Source organism: Suncus etruscus, chromosome 6 (genome assembly GCF_024139225.1).
Source record: "Suncus etruscus isolate mSunEtr1 chromosome 6, mSunEtr1.pri.cur, whole genome shotgun sequence".
In the NCBI taxonomy this organism is placed as follows: Eukaryota; Metazoa; Chordata; class Mammalia; order Eulipotyphla; family Soricidae; genus Suncus; species Suncus etruscus.
This window is the reverse complement of record NC_064853.1, coordinates 77,707,385-77,735,365: the sequence shown is the minus strand read 5'-3', so window position 1 is coordinate 77,735,365 and position 27,981 is coordinate 77,707,385. Positions and strand designations below refer to the sequence as shown.

Genomic DNA, 27,981 nt, shown 5'->3' with positions numbered 1-27,981 from the left:
AAGCAATATTATGGAGTTATCAGTTCAAATAAAATATTTATTAAGATTAGGGCCCAGAGAGCACAGCGGCACTTGCCTTGCAAGCAGCCAATCCAAGACCAAAGGTGGTTGGTTCGAATCTCGGTGTCCCATATGGTCCCCCGTGCCTGCCAGGAGCTATTTCTGAGCAGACAGCCAGGAGTAACCCCTGAGCATCACCGGGTGTGGCCCAAAAACCAAAAACCAAAAAAACCAAAAAAAAAAAAAAAAAAAAGATTAACCTCACCTGGTTTTCTTTTGGTAAATTCTGAGAGAAACTTTAAAATACATGTTGAGTTTCTACTGATGGTTCTATCTTATAATTTATATACCTAAATGCATATTAAAGAGATCATATGACATTTTGACTATTAATATTTCAAACACCTCCTGACCTTTTCACTTGATTGTCTTCTTTTCTTTAGTTGAGTGAAATCTGTTTCCACCCTTTCTGCCAGCTCTAGCTTCCTCTTGTTCCTTTTAAATGCAGCTAAACTGAATCCTATAAAAGAAACATTAAAAAATAGCATTTGAAAAACATTAAGGGCAATGGGGCAGACAAAACATTCTAAACAGCAGTCTCAGGACAAAGTCCTTAAGAATAGTGGGCAAATAGTGAGCATGTACAGAGATTGTAGTTATACCCATGACAATATACTTCAAGGGCGGAGAAACCCTGTATCTCTAAGGCCAGGGGAATTCCCTTTCTAATCTCCCCAATTTTTACTGTGCCTATGCAAAAAAAAAAAAAAAAAATAGCACAAATTAAATTTTTAAAAAAATTTTTTTTGTAATTGTTGTTGCTTGTTTTTTTCTTTTCTTTCCATTTATTTTTCCTGTGCTTTGATTCATCTTTATTTTAGGACCGTGGTTAGTGTTTGGCTATTGTCTTTATTGCTGTGGTGCTTTTCAGGTTTTTGGTTTGTTTGTTTGCTTTTGGTTTTGCTTTGTCTTGTTTTGGGGAGGTCTGATTTTTTTGTATTATTTTTATGTTTTCCTTCCTTTTTCCCTTTCTTTTTTTTTTTTTTTTTTTGGTTTTTGGGCCACACCCGGTGACGCTCAGGGGTTACTCCTGGCTATGCGCTCAGAAGTCGCTCCTGGCTTGGGGGACCATATAGGACGCCGGGGGATCGAACCGAGGTCCGTCTCCTAGGCTAGCGCAGGTAAGGCAGGCACCTTACCTCCAGCGCCACCGCCCGGCCCCTCCCTTTCTTTTTTTAAACTTATTTTTATAGTCTCTAGAAGGACTTCTCCCACTTTTTGCTTGTTTGAATTTTTGCCCCCCTCTCTTTTCCTTTTTTTTTTTTCTTATGTTCAAACAGAGCCACATAACTTGAACCATCTTGTTCTACCTCATAAATTACGAGGGAAAAAAATGGAGAGCACCAAGACCAAAGAGTAGTACATTGAGTAGAAATAAAAAATGATCAGACTTAAACACCAAATCCAAAGCCAACTACAACAGAATCGATACCCAATCTACAACAAGCTAGACACAGAGGGACCACTAATACTAGCAGCCCAGGGGGCAAAGGAGGGGCGATATGGGATACATGCTGGGAACAGGGGTGGAGGGAGGACAACAATGGTGGTGGGAATGCCCCTGATTCAATGTCACTATGTAACTAAAATACTACCGTGAATGATATGTAATCCACTTTGGTCAAAATAAAAATTATTAAAAAAAAAAAAAAAAAAGAAGAGAATACTGCACACAAAGTTTAAAAGTCTTTTCAACATGGCCTGAGACTGGAGAATGAGAGAAATAATGTGAGGAAGAAAAAAAATTAAGAAAAAGGTAAATTTATATAACTAATTGAGGAGTAAAGATGGATGATAGTCAGAGGGCTCTATTAATGCATGCTGCTGTTCACTATAGTTCTGAAAAACCATAAAGAGCAGAATAAAACCTTGAAAAAAAATGTCAAACTAAGAAAAATGGTTGAAGTTACCACATTAAAAAAAGGAGGGCCCAGAGAGATAGCACAGCGGCGTTTGCCTTGCAAGCAGCCAATCCAGGACCAAAGGTGGTTGGTTCGAATCCTGGTGTCCCATATGGTCCCCCGTGCCTGCCAGGAGCTATTTCTGAGCAGACAGCCAGGAGTAACCCCTGAGCACTGCCGGGTGTGGCCCAAAAACCAAAAAAAAAAAAAGGGAGGACCCACCGAGAATTATAAACCTGGTGAAAAGGAAAGTTCAAGCAACTATTCACAAAGCCTGGGCTTTTAAAGAGAGAAAAAACTCTAAAAAACTCAAAAATAAGAGAGTCGCTCATGCAGGTTCAGAATTCCTATTATCCAACTCTCTAGAGAGGAAAAAAGACAAAAATTATCTTCATGTGGCAGTAATTTAAAAGCCCATAAGAAGGGGGTGGGCAGAGAGATAGTAAGTAAGGTAAGGTAAGGTAAGTAAAGTTTGATCTCTATCATTCCATTTGGCCCCCAAGCACCACCAAAAGTGATTACTGAGCACAGAGTTAGGAGTAATCCCTCAGCATTGCCAAATGTGCCCTCCAAACACCAAAAATAAATAAACTAATAATAATAATAATAATAATAGTAAAGAGCCTGATTTTTTGTCATTTGTTTTTATTATAGGTTGTCATTTGGTGGTTTGTGCTAGGCCTGAGGCATTACATGTCTCCACCCAATTCCACCAATGCCTGGAGCTAGAGAATAGCATCAAGTGTAACCCAAACAGCCACAGAACAATATATGCCTAACATTGCTGGGTATAAATATGCTACTACAAAATTATTTAATTAAAAACTATTAAGTTAAAATTTTTTAATTATTAAATTAAAACACAGGGAGAAAGAAAGATAGTACAGAGTGTAAGATGCTTGCATTGCACAAGGCTAATCCAGATAGTCCCCAAGCACACCAGGAATGATCCCTGAGTGGACTATGCTCTGAACACTGCTGGGTGTGGCCAATTATATAAACATATATGTAGAAAGACATATAGATATACACACATGCAGTTTGCCATATTAAAGCCTCAAAGAATTTCCATGTTCTAATTTACAAAAGTCTACAGTCTTTTGAGAAAGTTATGAAACTATATAACAAATCACAAATAAAAACCACCCAAATATCATAAGTTTCATGTGACTTATGAAGTTATTGAACATACAAGCACAAATGATGATAAAAGCTTCAGGTTGATTTTAAGAAAAAGCAAAAAGAATGCTAAAAGGAAAAAATTTTAAAACAGGATAACTGAAAATCTGAGACTTCATGAACAAATTTAAACATCAGGTTTGATTGAAACAGAAATTACAAATTGTAATATAACAAACATGAAGGATTACCAAAACGTTTTTATATGGCAGACTAAGTTATTCATAATAATTTGCCCACTGAATATTTCTGGAAACATTGAAAAATATGGAAAACATTACCTCAATAGCACTAAAACGCTGTTAACAGGATCAAGCTAAAGAATAACTTTCTATTGAAGGGCAGAAGGTAGAACTACATCCAGAGGTGCTCAGGGTTTAATTTAATGCTCTGCATTCTTGAAGCACCGCAGTAACTGGGATATAATTAGGGGGCAACTGCATATAAAGCAAACCTTAACCCCTATACTGTTTCTCTAGTCTAAAATAATAAATTTAGTCTTCATATATGAACTCATTATTAGGCCAGAAAAATAATTCAGCTGAAAATAGCATTTCTTGTGTCTGTGAAGCCTTGGGTTCTATCCTCAACAAGAATAAAAAGGTATTATTAATGCACTGTGTGCAATTGCCACATTAACAACACACTTAAATTGGGTTCAGTGATTTTAAATGAGAACTATAAATCAAACCCAGGGTCATTACAGGTGACAGTTTTATGGAAGACACTTCCCATAGTAAGCAACGAGCCAAATGAGCCTATTTCCCAGAGTCAGTCAATCCAGAAGTAAACAGGGTGGCCTCTACTCTCTATCCCAAAACCAAGTGCATTTAAGAATGTCTTAAATCAATGTTACCCCAAACTGGGTGATACAGTGCCCAAAAGGGTTGTAATAATATCTGATATAATTAGGAGATATTTTCTATTATTTATTGGTTTATAAAGGTAGACTACTTGAGTCAGAGAGACAGAAAAGGAGTTAAGGCATTTGCCAGGGCACTGCCAGCCTCAGTTTGATCTCTAGCACTGTATATGGTCCCCAAGCACTGTCAGGAATAATTTAATACAAAGACAGTACTAAGTCCTGGACACCACATAATATGAACCAAAAACTTAAAGGAGGAAGATTTCTATGGTAAGAAGTCAGGGCTAAGTAATTTTTTTCTAAAAAGTGAGCACCCCTGAGCACCACCAGGTGTGGCCCAAAAACCAAAAAAAAAAAAGTGAGCAGTAGGTCAGTAAGTTTGAGAACCTTTGTCTTAGATCATAGCAAAACAAGAGAGAACAAGAAGAATAAGGATATAGGAAGAGAGAATGTTGTAATTCAGAAATGAGAGAGAGAGAGAGACAGAAAGAGAGAGAGAGAGAGGCAGAGACAAAGGCAGAGAGAGACAGAGAGAGAATCAGCCCTGAGAAGTTCTGGGTTGATTTGCAAATGTGAGATGTGGGTTATAGAATATTAAGTTTTGAATTGAGCATACAATAAATTCTGAAAATGTGTAGAATGAAAGATAAGATATATACTGAAATTTTCTCTCCGTTCCTGGCACAGAGCTCTAAAATAAGAGCACCTTTTCATGCTGGGATGTATGTAGCTCACCAGCAGAGCACTTGCTGTGTACTTGTGAGGTCCTGGGTTCAATCACTGACAGCACACATACAAAAAAAGAGTTACAATAAGAGGATATTTCATTCTAATACTTGATGTTTGTTCCAATAGCTTTTGTTCTATTACTTGGTCTTCATCTCAGGTTCTGACACTAAGTTATTAAAGTCTTTATAACTTGAGTATTTCTATATGCCAGAAACAGAATAAGAAGAATTTCTATAGCATTCCAGGGAATCAAGCTTATATAAACCAAGTGGCTAGATGGAAGACTGCCAGGGTCACAGAAAGATAATTGTAAAACATAACTCTGAACTAGTGTGGTAGGAGTGGCAGCAACTTCAGAGAACCAAATTTCACAAAAGAGAGAGGCCACATTTCTCTTTAGGGAGAGCACACAATTAACAAAATAGTACATTGACATTTGCTAGCAATTCTACTTCTTGCAATCTAGCCTAATAAAACTCATGTATAAAGTGATAAGTACAGGAACATTGATGAAATTATCAATGTTAAAGACAAAACCAACAACAACCAGAATTTTTATCAAAACATTTTTTATCAAAAAATTCATTGTTCTGGGACTGGAGAGATAGCTCGGTGGGTAAAGTTCTTTTATTACACACAGCTGACCCCGGTTCAATCCCCAGCATCACATACGGTCCTCTGAGCCTGCCAGAGGTGATCCCAGAAGAAAGCCTTGAATACAGATGAGTGTGACTTCAATACACAAACAAAATAATTGATTGGCTGATTTATGAGAGCCCAGAAGTAGCTCAGTATAGAGATGAGATAAATCTTCTTTTGTGTAGAGAGGAGATAAGTGTAATCCCCAGCACTGTCTTAAGTGTCAAGTGCAATCAGATGATACTGTCATTTGGAATCCCCAACACAAGACAATGAAATTTCAATCATATACCAGTGAGAATGGTTAATAACAAAATAGGCCAAAAGTAACAAGTGTCAATGGGAATATAAAAAAAAAAATCCACTCACTAGTGGTGGGACTGTAAATTTACTCACTTTATAGAAAACGGATGGAAATTTCCAAAATCAATTAATCATAGAACTGCCATCTGATGTCACAAATCTATCCCCAGGTAACTATTCCAAGAACACACAAAAATTAATTTTAAAAGGTATATGTACAACTATGTTCACTGCAACACTATTTGCAAAAGTCAGTATCTGGAAACAATACCAATGCCTAACAAGAGGAAAACAGATATTTTTAAAAAGATGTAGTATGTAACTATAAACAAATGAATAACACTCAGCTTTAAAAAACCTCAAAGCTAAATCTTGCCTATTGCTCCAAAATGAATGGAACTAAAGAAATCATGTTAAGTGAAGCAACTGCAAAGGATAAAGACAAATAACAATCAACTTCATTAATAAGATTGTACATAAAGGGGACCAGAGTGATAGCACAGCAGGTAGGGCATTTTGCCTTGCACATTACAATCCAATCTGACATCCCATATGGTTACCGGAAATGCCAGAAGTGATTTCTGAGCACAGAACTATTAGTACCCCCCAAGCGCTGCCAGGTGTGGCCCCAAAACAAACATGAAAAAAATATTGTAAATAAACAAAAAAGTGGACCCAGAGAGATTGTACTAGTGGTAAGGTACTTGCCTTGCTCACAGAACCCCTGGGTTTGATCCCTAGCACCACATAAGGTTCCCTGAGCATTAAAAGGAGCGATGTCTGAATATAGAGCTAGGATTTAGCTGGTTGTTAGCTGGCACTGCTGGTTATTGCCCCAAAACAAAAAAAGAATAAAAGGAATGACTAGACAACATCCAGTAAAATCAGCATTCTTCGCACAACAGACCTGAGGTTATCCTAAGCAGGGGTGAAGAATGGAAGTAAAGGTCATATACACAATGGTGGCATTGTATATTATCGGCATTTTGGTGGTACTAATGGTATAATCACAATGTACTCATAAACATCTTGTAAACTAATGTTACTTCAGCAAATTGATTTAGCATGTGAGGAAAGGAGCACATGTTGATTTTCAATGACAAATATCTAAAACTTATATAATGTTACAATGTCAAAATAAAAAGTTAAGAAACATAAATTTCCTTGATCCTTTATTAAAGCATATTTAATATATCAACCAAGTGGCTATACCGAAACTTTTCAGTTCTGCCATCTTCTGAGGTCAGGTAAACAACTTGATTCTAACTCTCATTTTCTCACACTTCCATTTTTTTTTCCCTCTCACACTTGGTCCTAAAAAGACCTTCTTAAACTCAGAGGCGGGCCAGAGAGATAGCACAGCGGTAGGGCTTTTGCCTTGCAAGCAGTCGACCCAGGACTAACTAACGGTGGTTCTAATCCCAGCATCCCTTATGGTCCCCGGTGCCTGCCAGGAGCGATTTCTGAGAGCACACAGCCAGAAGTAACCCCTGAGCATCACCGGGTATGGCCCAAAATCGAGAGGAGGGAGTGAGGGAGGTAGAGAGAGAGAGAGAGAGAGAGAGAGAGAGAGAGAGAGAGAGAGAGAGAGAGAGAGAGAGAGAGAGAGAGAGAGAGAGAGAGAGAGAGAGAGAGAGAGAGAGAGAGAGAGAGAGAGAGAGAGAGAGAGAGAGAATTGATAGGCATCTATGTTCTTCAACATGAGATAATTTTAGGGGCCAAAGAGATAGCATGGAGCTAAGGCCTTGCAGGCAGAAGTATGGTGGTTCAAATCCCGGCATCCCATATCCCTGAGCCTGCCCAGGAGCGATTTCTGAGCACATTGCCAGGAGTAACCACTGAGCGCTGCCAGGTGTGACCACCCCCCCCCAAAAAAAAAACCCTCAGATTCAAACTAACCCATATTTTCTTGGGGCCTAAAAGATAGTATAGTGGGTGGGGTGCTAGCCTTGCATGTGGCAACCCAAGTTCAATCTCCAGCATACCACATGGTCTCCAAAACCTACCAGGAGTGATCCCTGAGCATAAAGCCAAGAGTAAGTACTGATTACTACTGGGTGTGACACCAAAAATAGAGCTAAATAAATAAATAAATAAATAAATAAAAACAAAGCTAACCTGTGCTTTATTTTCTTTCCTGTTTCTCTTAAGATCTCTTGGAGTACTGATATAGTTTTATTAGAAATAATTATTTTTTCAAGTAACCTAGAGAGGACTTCTTAACTACTTTTGTAAAAGTATGAAAACAACTGAGGAATCATAGGAATAGAAAGGTGATATAATAATAAAATAGGGGCCAGAGTGATAGCACAGCAGTAGAGCATGTGCCTTACAAGTGGCAGACCCAGATTCAATCCCCAACATCCCAGGTGATCCCCCAGCTTGCCAGGCTCTGAGTGCAGAGCCAGGAGTAACCCCTCAGTGCAGCCGGGTGTGCTCCAAAACAAAAATGAACAAGCAAACAAAAAAGATAGCTTTCTATATCTATTTGTACTATAAATATTTCAAGATACAAGCTATCTTCTTAAAATTTTGGCACTATACAAACCAAAGCAATGTAACATTTGCAGCTATATATGCCAAAGAAGCTTCATTTTGAAAAGTTTCTACTCACTCGTGGTCATGATGTTAGGAGGGCAAGAGGGTATTCCATGATCTACTGCCCATCTGTAGGCTCCTTCTCCAACTAAAAAACTAACAACAGAAAAGTACTCTTTTAAAAATTCAGTGTCATCTTATATATATTCCATAAAGTAACATAGTTAGGCAACTAATGAAAAAATGACAAAATGTAAATTTCTAAATTTACCTCAAAATAATATACTGCACTATATACCCAAAATTTTATTTTCAATTTTTCCCAAGCTAAAAAATTCACAATTGGACATGGCACAATTTCATTTTCACTATCTAACACCAATTGGTAAATTTAAATTATCAGAAGTAGTAAAAATAATTTAGTTCCCATTAGAAAAAATATTACCATTAATTTTGTATCTATAAAGTCCCCTAGTATGCCACAGTAAGAGCTTCTTAACTGGATTAAGAATAGAAGTTTGGAGTCCAGAAAGGTATTACAGTGGGTAGAGCATTTGCCTTGCACATGGCTATGCCAAGTCTGAACTTGTATATAGTTCCTTCAGGCCCTCTAGGAGTGATCCTTGAGCACAGAGTCAGGAGCAAGCCCTGAACACAATCAGTAGAGGATTAAAAAAAAAAAAAACTTAAAATTGTATGTTTATAATTCTATATGGATATACAACAAATGTATATATGATCTCAAAATCATTTTACATGCCTAAAGTACTATGATGTGTGGTTTTTAAAACCCTAATAGGGGTTAGAGAAATAGTATAGTGGTTACTGTGCTAGTTTGCCTTTGATAAACTCTGATTTGATCCTAGCACTGCATAAGATTCTGGAGCAGATAATGAGTGATCCCTGAATACAGAGCCAAATGTAAACCCTGAACACCACGATGTGGCCCAAAACATCAACAATAGTAATAGTAATAATAAAATCCCAAATGAATAAGTTCTAACATAACAAAATAAAAAACATTAAATAAATGTAAGACTTATTTCAAATGATTGAAAATCACAATTGAGAGATAATTAACTCAATAACCACCTCGTGTCCTAAAATAGTAATAGCAAGCAAGTAATAACATAATAAAAAAAATCACCTCATCTCCTTGCATAGATCAATTTCTTAATGGTCTCAGCCAGCAAGAATGGATTCCGTGAATTTGCGCCTACTCTCTAGTTTCCTAATCCTTATATTTGTTTCTTGTCTTCTACTTATCTCACTCTGAAAACTCAAAGTAATGTAAAACAAGTCTTTAGATTCATTTATTAGTAAGACTAATAACAAATTTGTCAAAATATTAAGTAGATCCCTCAGCAGCATTTTCATATTCTTCCAAAGAAATAATTAGTGAACCCCATAACTGCTTTTATCCACTATATATTAAGGTAGGAGTGAAGAACACAATAAAATAAGAGATGCCAGCAAGAAAAAACTTGAACTCTTCAAACTTCTATTTCTTTTTTTTATTTTAATGATTTCTCAAAAATAGAAGTTCATTCTATTATCCTATCAAATGAAGATTACTGCAAAGAAACTTTGCAGAAATTTACTACACAGAATAAAGTGTCACATAGGTGCCAGATCTATAGGACAGTGGTTAAGATATTTGTGTTGCACATGGCTAACCTTGATTTGATCCTGAGCATCACTATGGCCCCCTGAGAACTAGCAGGATTAATTCCTGAGCACACAGCCAATAATAATGCTGGATGTGGCACCCCTCCCAAAAAAGAAAAAGGAACACATAAATCAATAGAAGAATAACTAAAATAGTAAGATTTTCAGCATGTTAATGAAAATGTGTCATGACATTTTTAGCACTTTGTTCTTCTATAAAAAGGATTTAATACCGGAAATAATTTCAGCCCATGCAAAGATTTAAGAGATGTTGAAAAAGTAGCTCTACATCATAAGAATGTAAGTGTGGAGCTGTGAGAACTGTCCCTTTAACAATGGTTCTAAGGTTGGGACAAACTAGGTTAGTTCTCAGCAAATGTGAGATGAGGCAAGAATAGAAAGGATACTTTGAGGATAGAAAAATCATTGCCCAGACAATAACTACACTAACAACTAGCATGACTATGTTAATGAATGAGTGAAGTAGAATGCCTGTCTCGAATACAGGCAAAAATTGGGAAGGAGGAAGGGGGGCATTGGTAGTGGGAATGTTGCACTGATAAAGGGGGGTATTCTGTTTATGACTGAAACCCAACTACAGTCATGCTTGTAATCATGGTGTTTAAATAAAGACTTTATATATTTTAAAAAAAGGAAAAAATAAAAGAAGAGAACAAAAAATTACCATGACTTTGAAGCTATGACTTAAAGATGCTTGCTTACTGTGTATCACACTCTGGCCTCAGCTATGCTAATATACCAATCAGCCTTTGCTTTAACATATCTGCTAACTGTTCTTAATATACTTGTTTACAGAAACAATGGCCCACAAGTCTGGAGTCAGGGTGAGGGAAATAGACTTTGTGTTCCAAAATTAGCCAGACTCATTACCTTCTTTGCTCTCAGGGCTAACCAGCTCTCTGGACATGCTCCAGAAACTCTCATTCTTTGTAATGAATCCTTCTAGGCAGAGGTCAAAGCTGTCAATCCAATTCCCTTTATTGTGGTAAACTATCGCATGGAGCTGAATCTAGTGCTGTTAGCATGTTCATTGTTCTTTTGTCATTCAATCTTTGGATCTGGAATCAATGGCATTTTACAAAGTATTCTATTTTATTTTCCATTTCTCAATCATGCATATATTTGAATCTCAATAACTTCATTGCTGCCATGCAATATTTTTATTGAAAGGGTCTTACAATTTCAGCAAGTCTACAATATTTATAGGAAGTTGAATATCTGAAAGAAATTATAATAATGGCTTTCCTTCCTACCAAAAGCTACTTGTCTGGTAGATTATCATCACACAATTCTTAAATTGTTTTAAAATGCCATAATTAGAGTTGCTTGAACCACTACTAGCATGTTCAAAAGTTATCATTTTCCAGAACATTCAACACAAAACCCATTCAAATATTTCTCGCACTTTCCTTTGATTCTTCAAGGAGAAAGTTTTTGGGTAAAGTTTTGCCTCAATCTATTAAAAAAAATTCCACTGATTCTGAGTTTATCATCTATTAGGAATCTGGCAACTTCTCAACACCTTCACTGCTAATACTATGCTCTGAGAAACTATTGTATCCCAGAGATGTTATATTAGCCTCAAGTCCAAGGCTTGCATTTCTCTGTCCCCTGCCTCAATGGATTTTCCACACTCCAATCACTAAAATCTTTCTAAAACACGAGTCATTGAATGCAGTGCCTGTCTCAAAACTATACAAAGCTTCTTCTTCTTCTTCTTCTTTTTTTTTTTTTTTTTTTTTTTTTTTTTTTTTTTTTTGTGGTTTTTGGGTCACACCCGGCAGTGCTCAGGGTTTATTTCTGGCTCCAGGCCCAGAAATTGCTCCTGGCAGGCACGGGGGACCATATGGGATGCCGAGATTCGAACTGATGACCTCCTGCATGAAAGGCAAAAGCCTTACCTCCATGCTATCTCTCCAGTCCCAAAACGATACAAAGCTTCTTACAATGATATTGTGAAAGCTACAGTATTCCTAAGAATCGACATGTTCCAAACGATCCAATTCTTTTCTCCCCTTCATTGCTATCTCATTCCTCTTTGTCTTGAGTGAAAAAACACATGAGAAGGCAGTAACCTGAGAATCTTCACCCCTAATTTATGTGAGTTAAGTTCTTCCTCACTTACAAAATGACAAATTTTCTCATCTCAAAAGATCTTTTCTTGATCAGGTCAACTTAAAACTATACTCTAAAACTTAAAACTACGTATGTTCCACTCCACTCCTATACCCAACCCCTCTCATTCTATTCCTTTTCACATCTTTTCTTACTTTCTGACATGCATCTATATATTATATGTAGTTTTTTCTCCCAAATAAACTATATATATTACAAGTGTTTGAATCTATTTTTCATGGCATTAATATGGCCCAACTAGTCAGAATAGTTCCTGCATTATTTAAGCAAAAAATAAACATTGGGAAGATATTATATAGAACAGTAAGTTAGGAAGAACGAGCACAGCGGCTTGTACAAGTAGACTCTGGTTAAATACACATATGGTACCCTGGGTACTGCCAGGAGTGATTCCTGAGTAGAACTAGGAATAAGTGCTTAGGGCACTTATTTTTATAATATAATCATAATATATTATATAAATTATAATATATAAATATATATTATATTAAATTTATATTAAATATAAATATATAATTTTTAATTTTTCCTAAAAATAACAAATAGAGTATGAACTTTTCTTTAGTTTCCCTTCATCTACACTAAAGTAGGTCTATATTGTTGCAACACAAAGGCAACTGATATGATAATTACGACCTTAAATGAACTGAATTATGTTGAATTATTTGGACAGTCATGTATCACTGATGCTTGGCTATGTTTAGATCAATGGTGAGCTACACATAAAACTGTGATTTATGACAAAAAAAATTGAGACATATAAATTACAGAAAAGGGTCAGAGCGATAGCACATGACACTTTTCTGTAATGACCATACCTATATGGTTATGTGGTATAAACTAAAAACATAAGTTTCTGACAAAAAATGTTGAAACATATAAATTACAGAAAAGGGTCAGAGTGATAGCACAGTGGTAGGGCATTTCCTTACACAAAGCTGACCCCAGATGGACCTGGATTTAATTCCCAGCATTCCATATGGTCCCTCAAACCTACCAAGAGTGATTTCTGAATGCAGAGCCACGACCACCTCAGCAGCACTGGGTGTGACCAAAGTAAATAAATAAATTACAGAAAAGTATAGTTAACCCAATACATTTCACCCTACTTCAATGCCTAATAAACTGGTAATATCACTTATTCATATCCAACCTAGATTATTTTAAGCAAGTCTAGAATATCACATATTTAAATATAAACATACTAACAAACATCTCATAAGATGACATTTTACAAAATATAACCAGAAGACATCTAAAAAATGAATGACAAATCTTTAGAATCAAAGTATATTGAATGTGCACATTTCCCTATCTTATAAGATTTTCTCTATTTTGTTATTTTTAGACTGTTTAAATAAAATTCCAACTAAAGCCATACTTTCTGCTTAATTAGCATTTTACATTTAAACATCAAATTTTTTTTCCATTTTATTTTCCTACTCACATAAAAAGTATATATATGATTTATGAAATTAGTTTTCTCTACCTAAGCCAAATATACTAGAAGTATACAAATATTTCCTGATGAATGAGAATAGATAAATAAATGTTTAATCACCAAGTTACCATAAAAATTTTCTTCTTATATTGCAACACAAAGGGGCTGGAGAAATAGTACAGTGGGATGGGACTTACTTTGCACAAGATGACCTGGGTTGATCCCAGGCCCGAACAGGAGTGATTCCTGAGTGTATGAGTAACTCCTGAACACCACCAGATGTAGCTAATATATATCAAAAACAAAAAACAAAAAAAACAAAAAACTATTGCAAAACAAGTCTACTCCCCTAATTTGCAATCTGCTGCTTCTAATGTGACATTGAATAATCCTGAACATTTCTCAGATGACATTAATCAACAATAAGACTTGGCTTCAATATCTACGCATTGGATGTTAACCCTCTTATCATGCACTTTTTACAAGATAATGCACAGAGGCTACACAAAATGCAACATATGTTAGCTACCAGCATAGCACAAACTAGTTAACTAAATTTATTACAATTGTGTGCAAACTAGCTCAGATTTTTTTCTATTCTTATCTGGTTGTTTTGTTTTGGAGCCATAGCCAGTGGTGCTCAGGGCTGATTCCTGGCTTCAAACTCAGGAATCACTCCTGCAGAACACAAGAGACATGAGGGGTACCAGAGGTCAAACCTATGTCAGAAGCATGCAAGACTAGCACCTTACCTGCTGCATTAACTCAAACCCATAAACTCAAATTTCAAAATGACAGATTTGCTTCTATTTATTTAGGAAGTCTATGAAATCTGGCTGGCAACTTATTTTTTTTTTAACTATGCAGATAGACAATACACTTCCAAGTATCTAAGATTTCTGAATATGGGGGCCGGGCGGTGGCGCTGAAGGTAAGGTGCCTGCCTTGCCTGCGCTAGCCTAGGACGGACCGCGGTTCAATCCCCCGGCATCCCATATGGTCCCCCAAGAAGCCAGGAGCAATTTCTGAGCGCATAGCCAGGAGTAACCCCTGAGCGTCACAGGGTGTGGCCCAAAAACCAAAAAAAAAAAAAAAAAAAAAAGATTTCTGAATCTGGGCATGACTAATAGGGAGCAAAAGTAAAAATTCTTGCCAAAGCCACTGATCAGGAGAGAAGAGATAAGGTCAAGAAAAGAAATAGTTGAAAATATATAATATTTTTTAGACATTAGACGTCAGAGGATAGAGGACAATGATGTGGTTGATATCATATCAATGTACAGGTAAAGAGGAAATTCTGGGGGGAAATAACAGGAAAGTTTTAGAGAAAACAATTTCCAAGTTCAGAGAGAGCCAGGAACAGTTTCTACTAAAATAAGAATACATTATTATTCTAGGTGCATCAAATTTACCATACAGAAACGTTTTGTACTAATTGCAAAGCAAAATTAGCTCAAATCTAACTGTTCATCAAATTGCAAGCAAAAGGGCAATAGCATAACTTGAAAGGATGAATCTAACTAAATAACATCCTAGAAATAAGGCTCAAGAACATCATGAGCCAGAGCTCAAGTACAGTGGAGAGGGCACTTGCCTCACACGAGGCCAGCCAGGGTTCAATCCCCAGCATTCCACATGATCCCGAGTCCTGCCAGGAGTAAGTCCTGAGTGTGAAGCCAAAAAGTAAGCCCTGAGCATTGCTAGGTGTGCTGCAAAAACATCCCCCCAAAAAGAACATTTATAAAAATATATACTGCTCAATAAAAATGAATTCAAAAAATAAAAAATTAAAAATTAATTCAAATGAAACATTAATGAATAAGAGAAAAACATCAGTTATTGAAGAACTAATGTAAGCAGTCCAATATACATATAATTGAAGACACAAAGGAAAGTGAACAAAAAAAGTCAATATTTTCCATTGCTTTTGAAAATTGTATTTCTTCTTTTTGGGGGGGAGAGATTGGGGGGGTGGGGGGAGAGTTTGGGGGGGGCCCACCCAGTGACACTCAGGGGTTACTCCTGGTTATGTGCTCAGAAATTGCTTCTGGCTTGGGGAGTCATATGGAATGCCAGGGGATCGAAACGCGGTCCATCCTAGGTCAGCCGCGTGCAAGGTAAAAACGCCCTACAGCTGGCCACCGCTCTGGCCCCTGAAAATTGTATTTCAACACATCCTAGAAGCAAAATGAGCCAAACCCAAAGACATTTTTAGAAGCCTAGAGGGCTGCAGTAAAGTACAAGTATTAGGGCATTTGTCTGGCACACAGCTACCCTGGGTTTGATTCCTGACAACACATAGGATTCCCCAAGCCCTGATGAAGTGATACCTGAGTGCAGAGCCAACAGTAAGCCCTAAGCACTGTCAGGGAAGGAAAGGGGAAGGAAAGGAAGGGGAGGGGAGGAAAAGAGGAAGGGGAAGGAGAAGGGTAAGGGGAGGGGGGAAGGAGGGAGAGGGAAGAGGAGAAAGGGGAGAGGGGAAGGGGAAAAAGAGGGGGAAGGGGAGGGAGAGGAGAAGGGTAGAATAGGGGATGGGAGGAAGAGGGGAGGAAAGGGAATGAGGAGAGGGGAGGGGAAAGGAGGGGAGGGAGAAGAGAAAAAATAAGTCTAGAAACCAGTATCTCTTACAAGCATATTTAGAAGTAAATAAATTATATCAGCAACCAGATGCAACAAAGCATAAAAAGAAAAATAAATTACGCCCAAGTAAAAATTTTTCTTTTTCTTTTTTTTTTAATAATTTGTATTGTGATCAATGTGAATTACAAGTCTTTCATAGTAATATTTAAAGTACATAGTGACATTGAATCATGCCCAAGTAAAATGTATTCAACAAAAACGCTGACTAATCAACTACTGGGCACCTTTTCCTATAAGGGGAAGCACTGGTATCTTTATTTGATTCCGACTTTCTCCCTTCTGAGAAAGACCCGAATCACTCCTAGACATGTCAGTATCTATCTGTCTCTCCTACTCTGTCACTATTCCCCCTTGATCCCTTTTACTTCTCTAAATAAAAACTATTTTACCTTTTCCCAACAAAACCAATGAGCTCTAAGGTACAGTGCAGGGGGTGAACACTTGCTTTGCATGCATGAAGCCCTGTATATGACACCTGGAGGCACCAAAAAAGTCAATTAAACAATATATTAAGTGAGCATCTCCCTAGATGAAAATAACATTAAAAAATTAGTCAAAAATTAAATAATCACATGATCAATTGACTAAATAAGAAAAAGTATAAGATTATTTAAAAAAATAAAAGGAAAATAAGCATTGTAAAAGGTAAATACCGATTCCTGCTTTTAAAATCTCTCAGAACAGGAACTCAGGAAACAAAATACCTTCACTGCAGGTGTGTGGCTGAGCTTTCCATCGTGATGCCATGACTCTCATGAGGTGCTAAAGTGGCAGCTCAACTCTTGGGCAGCTCAGCTGTTCATCATCCCCAGAACCATAGGAATTTCTGGCCGCAGGCAAGAGCAGCATCTTGTCCACTTTATCATCTCTCACCCCAATGTCTTTGAATATCACTAAGCACTATGGACACTAAATCTTCTGTCTATCCATCAATACTGCAAATCATATTTCTTAATTCCAAACACCAGTCTTTAAAGATATGATCATTATATCAGAACTTCTCTTGTCCTGTTTCACTTTGTAAAAACCAGTCATATATACAGCCTCTCATAGATTCTTTTTTATTCATATTTTCTTATTTTAACATCATGTCAACTTCATTTTTTATTTATCTTATCTGTAAAACATCTATTCTATATGCTATATGAAGAATCTATAAGAAAAACACATGGAAAGCTCCAGCTGGCCTTATTAATAAAAACTAAGTTTATGCAGCTCTTGCTAATTATTGTTTTTATTAGCCCTCAATATCTTGTTTTCAATTCCAAATCCAAATGCTGTGAAAGTTTAGTATAGGTTAAATTAGAGATAGCCACTTACAAGTTTAGGTGAGGTTTTGCTACTCTAGCCAGATTCAGATCAGTTACTGATATTAGGTGAGCAGGAAAATTTTTATTCATATTTTCCTGTTTTACAGTCATGTTAACTTCTTTTTTTCCCAATTTCCCAAGGGTGACAATGCTTGAGAAGACTCTAAATGTTTGTGAGTTTTATTTTTGTTTTGTGGTTAGTGTTTGTTTGTTTGTTTATGGATGACACCCAGTAGCGCTCAGGGTTCACTCTTGGCTATGTGCTCAGAAATCATGTCTGGGGCCCAGAGAGATAGCACAGCGGTGTTTGCCTTGCAAGTAGCCGATCCAGGACCTAAGGTGGTTGGTTCAAATCCCGGTGTCCCATATGGTCCCCCGTGCCTGCCAGGAGCTATTTCTGAGCAGACAGCCAGGAGTAACCCCTGAGCAACGCTGAGTATGGCCCAAAAACAAAAAAAAAACAAAAAAAATCATGTCTGGCAGGCTCAGGGAACCATAAAGGATGCCAGGGATCGAAGCCAGGTCTGCTGCATGCAAGACAAAAGCCTTACCCACTTGCTATAGCTCCATGTGAGTTTTAGGAATACAATGTTATCACACTGTATCTGTCCATCTTTCCCCCAAGTCCCATAAACTCAACTCTACCATTAAGTTTATTTTCATTGGATGTTGTTCCTTAATTTTAATTTAATATTTTGGCAATGCTAGCTATTGAACCCAAGGCATCAGAACATACAAGAAATGCAATTTACTCCTGAACCACATCCCCCATCCCTTAACTTATTTTTAAGTGGTGTGACTTAGGAATGCCATTTTACATTTTTTCACTTAGTCAAAGTATAATTACAAAATTTATTTACTATGCTATCTTAACACAAACACACAAGCACACACACACATACAATGCTTTTGGAGGACACTAGTATAATAAACAAAATTTCCTTATATCTAGTCAGCTTCTGGACATCCAGTTTTTGCTACTAATCATTTTTCTAAACTTAAATCATGTTTTTTTTAAATAACTTTTTTTTTCCTCCCCTCCTCTTAAATAACTATTTGAAGCTCACCACAAAGAGAGGTGACCACTAATAAGGAAATAGCTACACTAGCAACTAGCATGACAATGTTAAAGAATGAGAGAAATAGAATGCCTGCCACAAAAACAGGCAGGAGTGGGGGAAGTGGGGAGGCACTGGTGGTATGAATGTTGCACTGGTGAAGGAGAGTATTCTGTTTATGACTGAAACCCAACTACAAGCATGCTTGTAATCATGGTGCTTAAATAAAGGTTTATTTTTTTTAAAAAAAAAATAACTATTGGTATCATGGCAATTATTACCTAGGATCAACTCTTTGTTCGGTTCCAAAACTGACTTGATTATTATATACTTCTTTCTCCATATGAATTAAACAATCGGCTACCAAGGGTCTCAAACTCAATTTACCTGGGGGCCGCAGGAGGCAAAGTTGGGGTGATCCTTGAGAGCAAAGTCAGTAGAAAGCCTTGAACATTGGGAGGTGTGACCCAAACAACTAAAACAAAACAAAACAAAAAAAGATTCCTCTAGGGCAGGGCCACAAAATGTTGTACAGAGGGCTGCAAAGGGCTGCGAGTTTGAGACCCAGAATCGCTGTGGGGTGAAATGGAATTGTGGAATGATTGTAGAAGAACTTTAAACATTTTGTTCTGGGATGAGGCCATGTATCTTGCCAACGAAAATAGAATCTTTTCCTCCTTGCCTCTAGCTCCACCCCAAGAACATCTCTCATAAATTGGTTTAAGGGCCCATTAGGTTCTATATATAACAGAAAACAATCAGGTTTAAATCAACAGTCAGACAATCTCTCTGCAACCATTACTTACCTCAAAGGTATATAGAGTAGGGCTCTTTGAATCTACTAAATGCTTAGTAAACTGTGAGTGGGTGGAAACCAATTTTTAAAGAATGCCAGGGATTTAATACAATTATTAAGAAAAAATAATGTAGTGTTTATATTACTGTTCCTACTTTTATTGTTCTAAATAAATCTTAAAATCAACCAAGCACTTTATTTAAATGATGTCAAGAGTCAGATTTTCATTTCTTTGTCCTTGTTTTATTAAAAATACAAAAATTAAAAATTGTATCTTTGAAAAAGATTTGTTATTTGATGACTCTGGTACTGCAACTAAGCACATGATAAGCATATGATTAAAAGGATACCTTATATAGATTTGAGGAAAGGTTTCAAGGGTTTTCAAATCTACAGTAATTTATTTTTCATAACATCAAATTATAACAAAGGATTGTTACATGCCATCATCACAGCATTGAACACAGAACATTAAAGTAACCGTCACAGACAGGTATGGTGAGGACAAATTAAACATTAAAGAGTATTTGCTAATATTTTAGGCATGCCTACAGGATGGTAATTATGTTTTACAAACTGGTATTTACAAATCTATTTATGGATAAAATATAATGCCATGCATTTACTCTAATATATTCTAATAAAAAATTAAGATGTGCAGTAAAGGGCAAACACACTTTAGTTACTAGAGTTTAATTACTAAATTCATGAAAATTTTTACAATTTCTATTTGTTTTTAAACAAATCTGAAAATCTCACAGGGTTTTAATTAAAAAAAATCTATATGCCAAACTGGATAAAAAAGAGGCAACACAAGGTATTTTTCCAGAGGAAAAAATTAGGTACTTTATTATAAAAGTTTCTCAAAATTAAAAAATTAAATTAGATTCTCAATTTGAATGTATGACATTTGGAAAGTTCCACATAAAAACAGTTTAACATAAATTAACAGCAAAAACCAAAATTTAACTTTCAACTCTCTTCTGCTTTAATCCATAATTTTCTTTTCTGCCCTGAATTTTAGCAAGTGTGCAAAATTGTTCAGAGATCACAGAGCAAATGATGTCTTTCTCTCTAAAGCAAACTATTGCTGGTGTAGAACCCAGAGCATCAACCTTCTATGAATAAAACCGGCTTCAGACACAGCATGCGCTACAGACTTAAGGCCTAAGGAAAACAGGCAGAACAAAGGAGTTACCAGGGAGGAATCCGGCCAGCCGAAAGCTTGCCTTTCTGTCCCTCACACAAGAGTCTGTTTGCAACTGACACAGGATTTTTGATTCCTATAAAATAAAATGGGCAGAAAATAAAATCAGAAAACTGCAAGTTTTCTACTCAAGCTTTTTAACTGAAACAATTATCACATTCAAGATACATCTGAAAATAAAGCAATTTTATAAAAATAATTCTTTTATATATAATAAAATCACACAGTCAAGGTTAAATCAGCAAATACATGGGAACATAGTGTAAGAAAAGCATAAATATTAAATCAAATTCACATGTTTGTCATGCGCTGCAGCAACAATATTAATTGAAAACTATGTTTTTAAATTAAATTCCTTTTAAATGCTTCCCAGAATAGAAAAGTAAAGAAATTAATAAAAAAAAAAATGTGGCATCACCTACTATCTAAATAAATGTCCTCAGCATTTATTAATCATTACACTGTTAAATTTCTCTAATGAATAAACATGATTACACACAGCCTCAAATGTACTCTGTACAGAAAAATTTGTGGCCAAGAAGTCTAAATAACTTGCTATAGAGGAAAAGAAAGATCTACCAACTTGGTAAGGAGAACAAGGTAGTACAGGATTGTAACCTAAAATGAAGTTCAGATTATTTCTAAGAGGGAAAACAGTATGTAAAATGTGAAAAGAGAAAAGGCTAATAGAATAACAAGTATGATCAACAATGCTTGAATGATACTGACAAATATGATGCCAATGATAAAAAGAAGATAGTGGCATTAACTGAGTATCTATATATACCAATCCCTGAGGTAGATAAGATTGCTTCATTCTTCAGCTCCATCATTGAAGTCCTTCTGAATGCTACATGATTCCACAGAAAACAAAGAGTTAAGATACTGCCTTACTCTGAGATTTTAACAGTGGCAGCTATTTCCAGAGACCTGTTCTTTATCACCAATCTTGGGGCAGATGGTCCCACTAACAAAAACCCAACCCCAAGGTCTAGACTGTCCCCTGAGAACATAAGCATGGGTCTTAGAATATAAATGGGAAGCAGAAATGCATGAAGAATAAAACAGGTTAGGGTGTTCTAGATTTAGAGGACAATATAGACAAAAATAAAATAGGAAACTGTCATGACTTGATTCTTTGTGTTGATCAGCTGAGTACAATATACCAGTCTCTGCTTTGAACATGCCCAAGGAATTTTTAATTTACTAAATGCTCTCTGTGAAAAATGTGATTTGGAACAAGAGCAGAGAGGGTTGATACTGCATTGAATAAATAGCAACCCTGTGCACTTACATACTTACATATGGCTGACCAGGTGATCTAAAGCTTAGCATCAGAAAGTGTTATCTGTCTCATTATTTGTTGGTCTGTTTCATTCTCTACAACCAATTCTAGACAGAGGGCAAAGTGGCAGTCCAATTGATTTTAGGCAACTCTGGAGATGCCTTTCAGGACTTTTTTTTTATAATCAAAAGTGGAATATAAAGAGAATACAAAAACCTCAATAAAGATAAGCTGATTGACTAAAAATGCTAAATACTAAATCTAAGAAATTGCTAAAAATACATAAATTAATATACCAAAGAAAATACCTAGATATCTGCATTGGCTGTTTTAGAAATACTATATTCCTTCTAAGAGGAATCAGTATTGTGAAAACTGCCAAATTAACAAAATATTTCACCTATAACTTCTCTAAACATCAAAAGGTTTTCAATAATGTAAGACATCATGATATGAAAGAGGTGCCACCCTATAAAACATATTTATAAAAGCTATTGTAATTAAAAAGTATGATTTGGATGGGTACAAAATAAGACAAGTAGGTCAATGGGATAGAATATAGTTCAAACACAAAACATAAATTTGGATAGTCAGCACATAATATAGGTAGTAAGGAAAGGTAAAACTGAACTGTTGTCAACTCTATCCATTATCAGCTTATAACTGACTGTTCAACTACAAATTTACCTATCCCTCTGTGAGCTGTGAAAATGGGTACCAGCCCTTTAAGTGCTTAGTTGGCCAGCTGGCATGGTGGTAAGTTTGTCAGCAGAGGGCACTGGAGGTACATACAGGAGTAAGAGGTGGCAGGGTCCCAGGCTCCTGAGAGCACAGTTTTTCTCCACTATTTGGTTCAATGTATTCTCCACATAAGTGCTCAAGGGGTATACCTTTCCCCAATGTAAGTGCCCACAGGGTAGATCTTTCTCCAGTGTACATATGTACATCTTTCCCAGTGTAAGTGCCCATAAGGAAAACCTGTTTCCATGTTAAGTGCCTACAGGTCATCCTTTCTCTAGCATCAGACCACCATATTTTCCCCAGATTCAGTCCACCACAGTACTGCTGACAGCTTATAAAAAAAATGTACTGTGCACAGTCCAAATCTCTAATGGACATAATTTTCTTCAGCCCCATAAATACACATAAATGTCCCTTAAGGAAGACTGTCTAGTCAAACAAAACCCATCTTGTGAGGCCAGAGAAACGGGACAGCAAGTAGGGTGCTAACCTTACATACAGCTAACTATGGTTTGATCCACAGAATCCCATACAGTCCTTGAGTCCACCTAGAACGAAGCCTGAATACAGAGCCAGGAATAAACCCTAAGCACTGTCAAGTGTGGCCCACAAACAACAAAAATAATCCCAGTCTTATAGGGTGATGCCACACATCAAAGGTTTGATTCCTACAGTCTCATAATCCTGCATCCACCTACAACTTTATGTTCATCTGTGACCCACAGAATTATCAGTACTCACATAGAAACTATATCCTTATTATACCTCAACTTTGACAGGTAAGAAATTTCTTGATCAACCAGAGGCCTGAAACTATACTACTCTCAGTGAAATCTGACTCCCTAGCCAAATTCAATTAATAGAGGAGAATAAAAACCCTCCCAACTCATTTTATGAATCCAGAGACAATTATTCCCAAAACTGAAAATAATTTTTAAGAAAGTGAAACACAATCAATACATGGCCATAAATGCCAAAATATTACACATCACCAATTAAGTTCTGAAGAATACAAAAAGATTTAAAAATCATGGGCAAGAAGGCTCAGGGAGACAGAACAATGTAGATTATCTACTTTGCAGACATAATGCCAATAGTCTCACTACCATCAATGCCCTATAGATCAAAGACATTGCTTGATGTCCTTGAAGGAAATCTGACCTTCTGGAATTCTAGTTGTCATAAAAAAAAAAAAATGTGTGATATCATTACAAAAGCAGCAACAACGTAAGAGAATGGAAAAGGAAGATAAAATTAAAAAATAAATAAAAGTAGCTAAAATAGGGAGCCCTTACATGCAGCCGACCCCGGGGTTCAATCTAGCAACCCTCTGGGTTCTAGAAACCCTGGCATCCCATATGGGCCCCCAAGCAGCACCAGGAGTAATTTCTTAGGCTAGCGCTAGGAGTAATCCCTGAGCATTGCCAGGTATAGTCAAAGGTCAAACGAAAAGTAACTAAAATTAAATCATAACCAAGATTTCATACTACAAATAAAAGTGGGGGGGGTCAGAGTGATAGTACAGCAGGTACGGCATTGCCTTACATGCAGCTGATCCGAGTTCAAGCCCCAACATCCATATGGTCATAGGGTCTCCCAGATGTTCCCCAAGTCTGCCAAATATGATGCCAGGGTAAACCCTGAGCACTACCAGGTATGACCCCAAAATCCACCAAAACCAAAAACAAAATAGAAAGTTGGTTTACTATTCAAAAATCAATCACAAATTTAATAAAAAAAAGAATAAAGGATCTTAAATACTAAAAATAATAAAAATTACCAAAATGTCAATTAATAGGCATTAAAAATGAAACTATGGTCAGAGAAACATACTGTACATGGGTAAAGAGCTTTCATGTGCAATCATCCCCAATTAACTTCCAGTACTGCCCATGAGTCATCTAAAAGCTGCTAGAATGGGGCCAGAATAACAGGAAAGCAAGCAGAGTGCTTATATGCAGCCAACTAGTATTCAATCCTTAGACCCCATATGGTCCTCTGAGCCCCCCGGGAATGATCCTCAGCAAAAAGCTAGCGTAAGACCTGAGCACTTCTGGGTGTATTCCAAAGCAAAAACAATAAACTGCAGGAGTGATCCCCGAATCCCCAAATACTGATCTAGGATAAAACCCTGTGCAGTACTGACTGTGGAACAATGGCCCCTTCCTCCCAAAAATATTAATAGCAAACTTTTATTAAAAGGAAATTCGCTAGGGTTGGAGTGCTAACACAGTAGTAGGTCGGGCATTTGTCTTGCATGCAGCTGACCCAGGTTCGATCCCCAGCATCCCATATAGTCCCGCGAGTCAGGAGCAATTTCTGAGCACAGAGTTAGGAATAACCCCTGAGTGCTGCCAGGTGTGGTCCAAAAAACAAAAACAAACAAAAAAAATAATAAAAGGAAATGCCCTCAATTTGATTCTAGAGTAAATACATCTTACAAAATTAAAAATACCTTAATTTCCTCCCTCAAAGATCAAGAAGCCAGATAAATACACTGTCATGTATATTCCACCCTGCATGGGATGATAACTAATACAGTAAGAAAAAAGAAAAAAACATTAAATATTTCAAGAAAAAATAGAAATTTCTATGATTCAAAGATGATATAATTGAAGTCATAGAATTTCAAGGTCAATATCCACTCATCAGCCAGCTCCAGAAACATTTTATCCTCGAAAGAGATGACAACCAAACTGCGAAAAACCATAGGTCCACTGGTGCTGCAACTGAAAACTGTGGTACCTTTGGGGAATACGGCAGGCAAAGTCCCACAATCGCTGCCATGAGAATGACCCAATTTCACTGCTTTACCACTGATCTCTGCAGAGATGCTAAACCAGCCCAAACTCCACGAAAGCTGGTATTTGGACTGAGAGCTCCAGGGCTCTGTCAGAGTGAGTTGGTGGCAGCCTCCCCACCTTGCCCCTTCTGTACGTCCAGAAGCCCTGGCAGCCTCAGCCAAACCCCACTGTTGCTGATATATTGGCCACAGGACTTAGAAATTGCTGGACTCACAACTGCATAACTTTCAAATTTTTTAATACTAACACCACGGTAGGAGCACATCAAGTTAAATATGAAGGTAGCATAAAAGTTTACTAAAGTCAATAAACAAAAACAGTAACAGAATGATCGACTAAGAATAAACAGCTTAATAAACCTTCAGACAATGCCTTAAAAATTCCGTTGGAAGATATAATAATTTTCAAAATTGTTCTTTGGCTGTAGCTCTTTTGGTTAATTCCATTACCACTTAGTGGTAAGCAAGCAATATAAAATAAATTATTTCATGCCTTCCAAAGAGAAAGGCTTGAGGATGGATGGGAATTTGGGGACAATGGTGGAGGAATATTCACACTGGTGGTGGAATTGGTGTTGGAATATGGAAGGGCAGAAACAATTATGATTATGTAACCATGATATTTAAATAAAGTAAGACAGGTTTAAAAGAAAGAAATTCCAAAGTAATTTACTTTTTATAGTGTTCACAGTAGACGGTGTCATTTATTTAGAGAGTAATATGCAGTGCTAGTACCAAACTCAGTGCATTATACTTTGTAGGCTTGTGCTCTATGACTTGAGCTACTTTGCTGGCCTAGTGACGATCGATTTTTTTTCCAAAACAAATAAATAAATTTATTAACACCAGTCCAGAGAGAATTTACCAGACTGCACACAGACTTTATAGTCCCAGGCCCCAGCACTGTATGAATACCCAAGCACAAATATGTATAGTCCCAAAGTCAGCATGAAAAACAAAATGTCACTGAACATGAAAGTAATGGATGAACCGTTTATCAACATATATTAAAATACAACTGGGGCCGTGAAAAAGGATAATTTAGCAAGTGGCTAAAATATCTGTTCTGCAAGTGTAAGGCCTCCTATTCCATCCCTTGTGTAGCTCACATGCACCAAGTGTGATGCTTGCCCATGACAGGATATGCCTGAAACCTGCTATCTGTAACTTGCAGTACCATGAGCATTGTCTGGCTTCAAGGCAGTGAGCTCCCAACTAAAAGGTACAATTTCTGGAAAGTATCACAACTCAATGGATAAGCATGGATGGTGAGAATATACATTCCCCCTCCAAAAATGAGAGTGTTGGAAGATAGTACAGCGATAGGGTATTGGACTTAAAACAACCAACTGGGGTTTGCCCTGAAAACCATAAGGTCCCCCAAGCACTTCCCAGAATAATTCCTTAGTGCAGAGCCACAAGTAAGCCCTGAGCACTGCTAGGTGTGACTCGAAATCAAAACAAACAAAAAAAGAAAATACCATAGACCTTATATAGCCAATGTGACCTTAAAAAGAAGAAAAAATGGAAGCAGAAGTCTTATACTTTCAGGTAAGATACCATGCAAATAATCACTGGTGAACCACGCAGGCCTCCTTAGCACCACATAGGAGGTCCAAAATCAAAGGCACAAAAACTATGCTAACCCATATTTCTAAATCTTAAAAATGTAAGTAATGACTGACATTGTGTCCCAAAGACAGGATGATAATAATAGATTTGGAAGATTAAAGATAAAGATTTTATCATATGAATTGCATAACAATAAAAAATGATGCTATTTATGTATTTAAACTACTATGAGATTAATAGAATATGCTAATTCATATTTTACATGTAATCTCTCAAGGAGGGAACTGGAGAGATTATATAGTGGGTATGGTATTTGACTTGGATGCAGGCAATTGAGGATCTATTCTATGTACCCTTTTTGGTTCCCCAAGTCCACAGTAATGATCTCTGAGTACAGAGACAAGAGTAAATCTTGGGAACCACTGAGTGCAACCAAAACAAAACAAAAAAAAATCTTTCCTTCAAGGTAACTGGGACCATAACTGCTTCATTTTATTCTTTTAAAACTATTTGTAATGAAGAGTTAAAGTTTTAAATCCAATAGAAGAAAAATAATTCAACATTACTAAAAGAAAGAATGATAAAGACATCAGTCTTAAAAACTAAGTTTTTTCAAGAACAGAGTTGAAAAGGGCCAATAGTAGCAGAATCTAAGAACTGATCTAGAGAGAGGACCTTAGTAATATAGTGAGTCATGCGATTATGGTGAGTAGAGTGAGCAGGGGTGAGGTGGATGAGTAAGATCAGTTGGGTGAGTAGGATGACTAGGATAAGTAGAGTGAGTAGGGTAACTAGGGTGACAAGGGTGAGTAGGGTGACTAAGATGAATAGGAAACTCAGGTGAGTAGGGTGAGCAAGGTGAATATGGTGAGTTGGGTGAATAGGGTAAGTAGGTAGGATGAATAGGGTAGCTGTGGTGAGGCAAAGGCAGAGTGGGGGGGGGGGTGAAGGCAGAGAGACGAGAAGCAAAGGTGGAAGAAAATGCTACAGTGGGAGGGTCCAGTACTGGAATGTAACATTATAAAATTGAAAAACACAGTAACTAAACAGAAGAAAAGGAAAAGGAAAGAATAAGAGTTGGTGTATTAT

The 27,981-nt window shown here is 36.9% G+C and overlaps 1 protein-coding gene across 1 annotated transcript in view; it reads right to left on the bottom strand.

Annotated features, from left to right (window-relative positions):
* The window catches only part of TASP1 (taspase 1), a 205,785-nt gene that overhangs the window by 137,137 nt on the left and 40,667 nt on the right, over positions 1-27,981 (bottom strand). The window contains exons 6-8 of the mRNA XM_049774347.1: positions 20,483-20,567; positions 8,291-8,370; positions 414-520 (exon numbers count right to left, since the gene is read on the bottom strand). Coding sequence (XP_049630304.1) covers positions 414-520; positions 8,291-8,370; positions 20,483-20,567 — 272 coding nt within the window. The remainder of the gene's footprint in view (positions 1-413; positions 521-8,290; positions 8,371-20,482; positions 20,568-27,981) is intronic.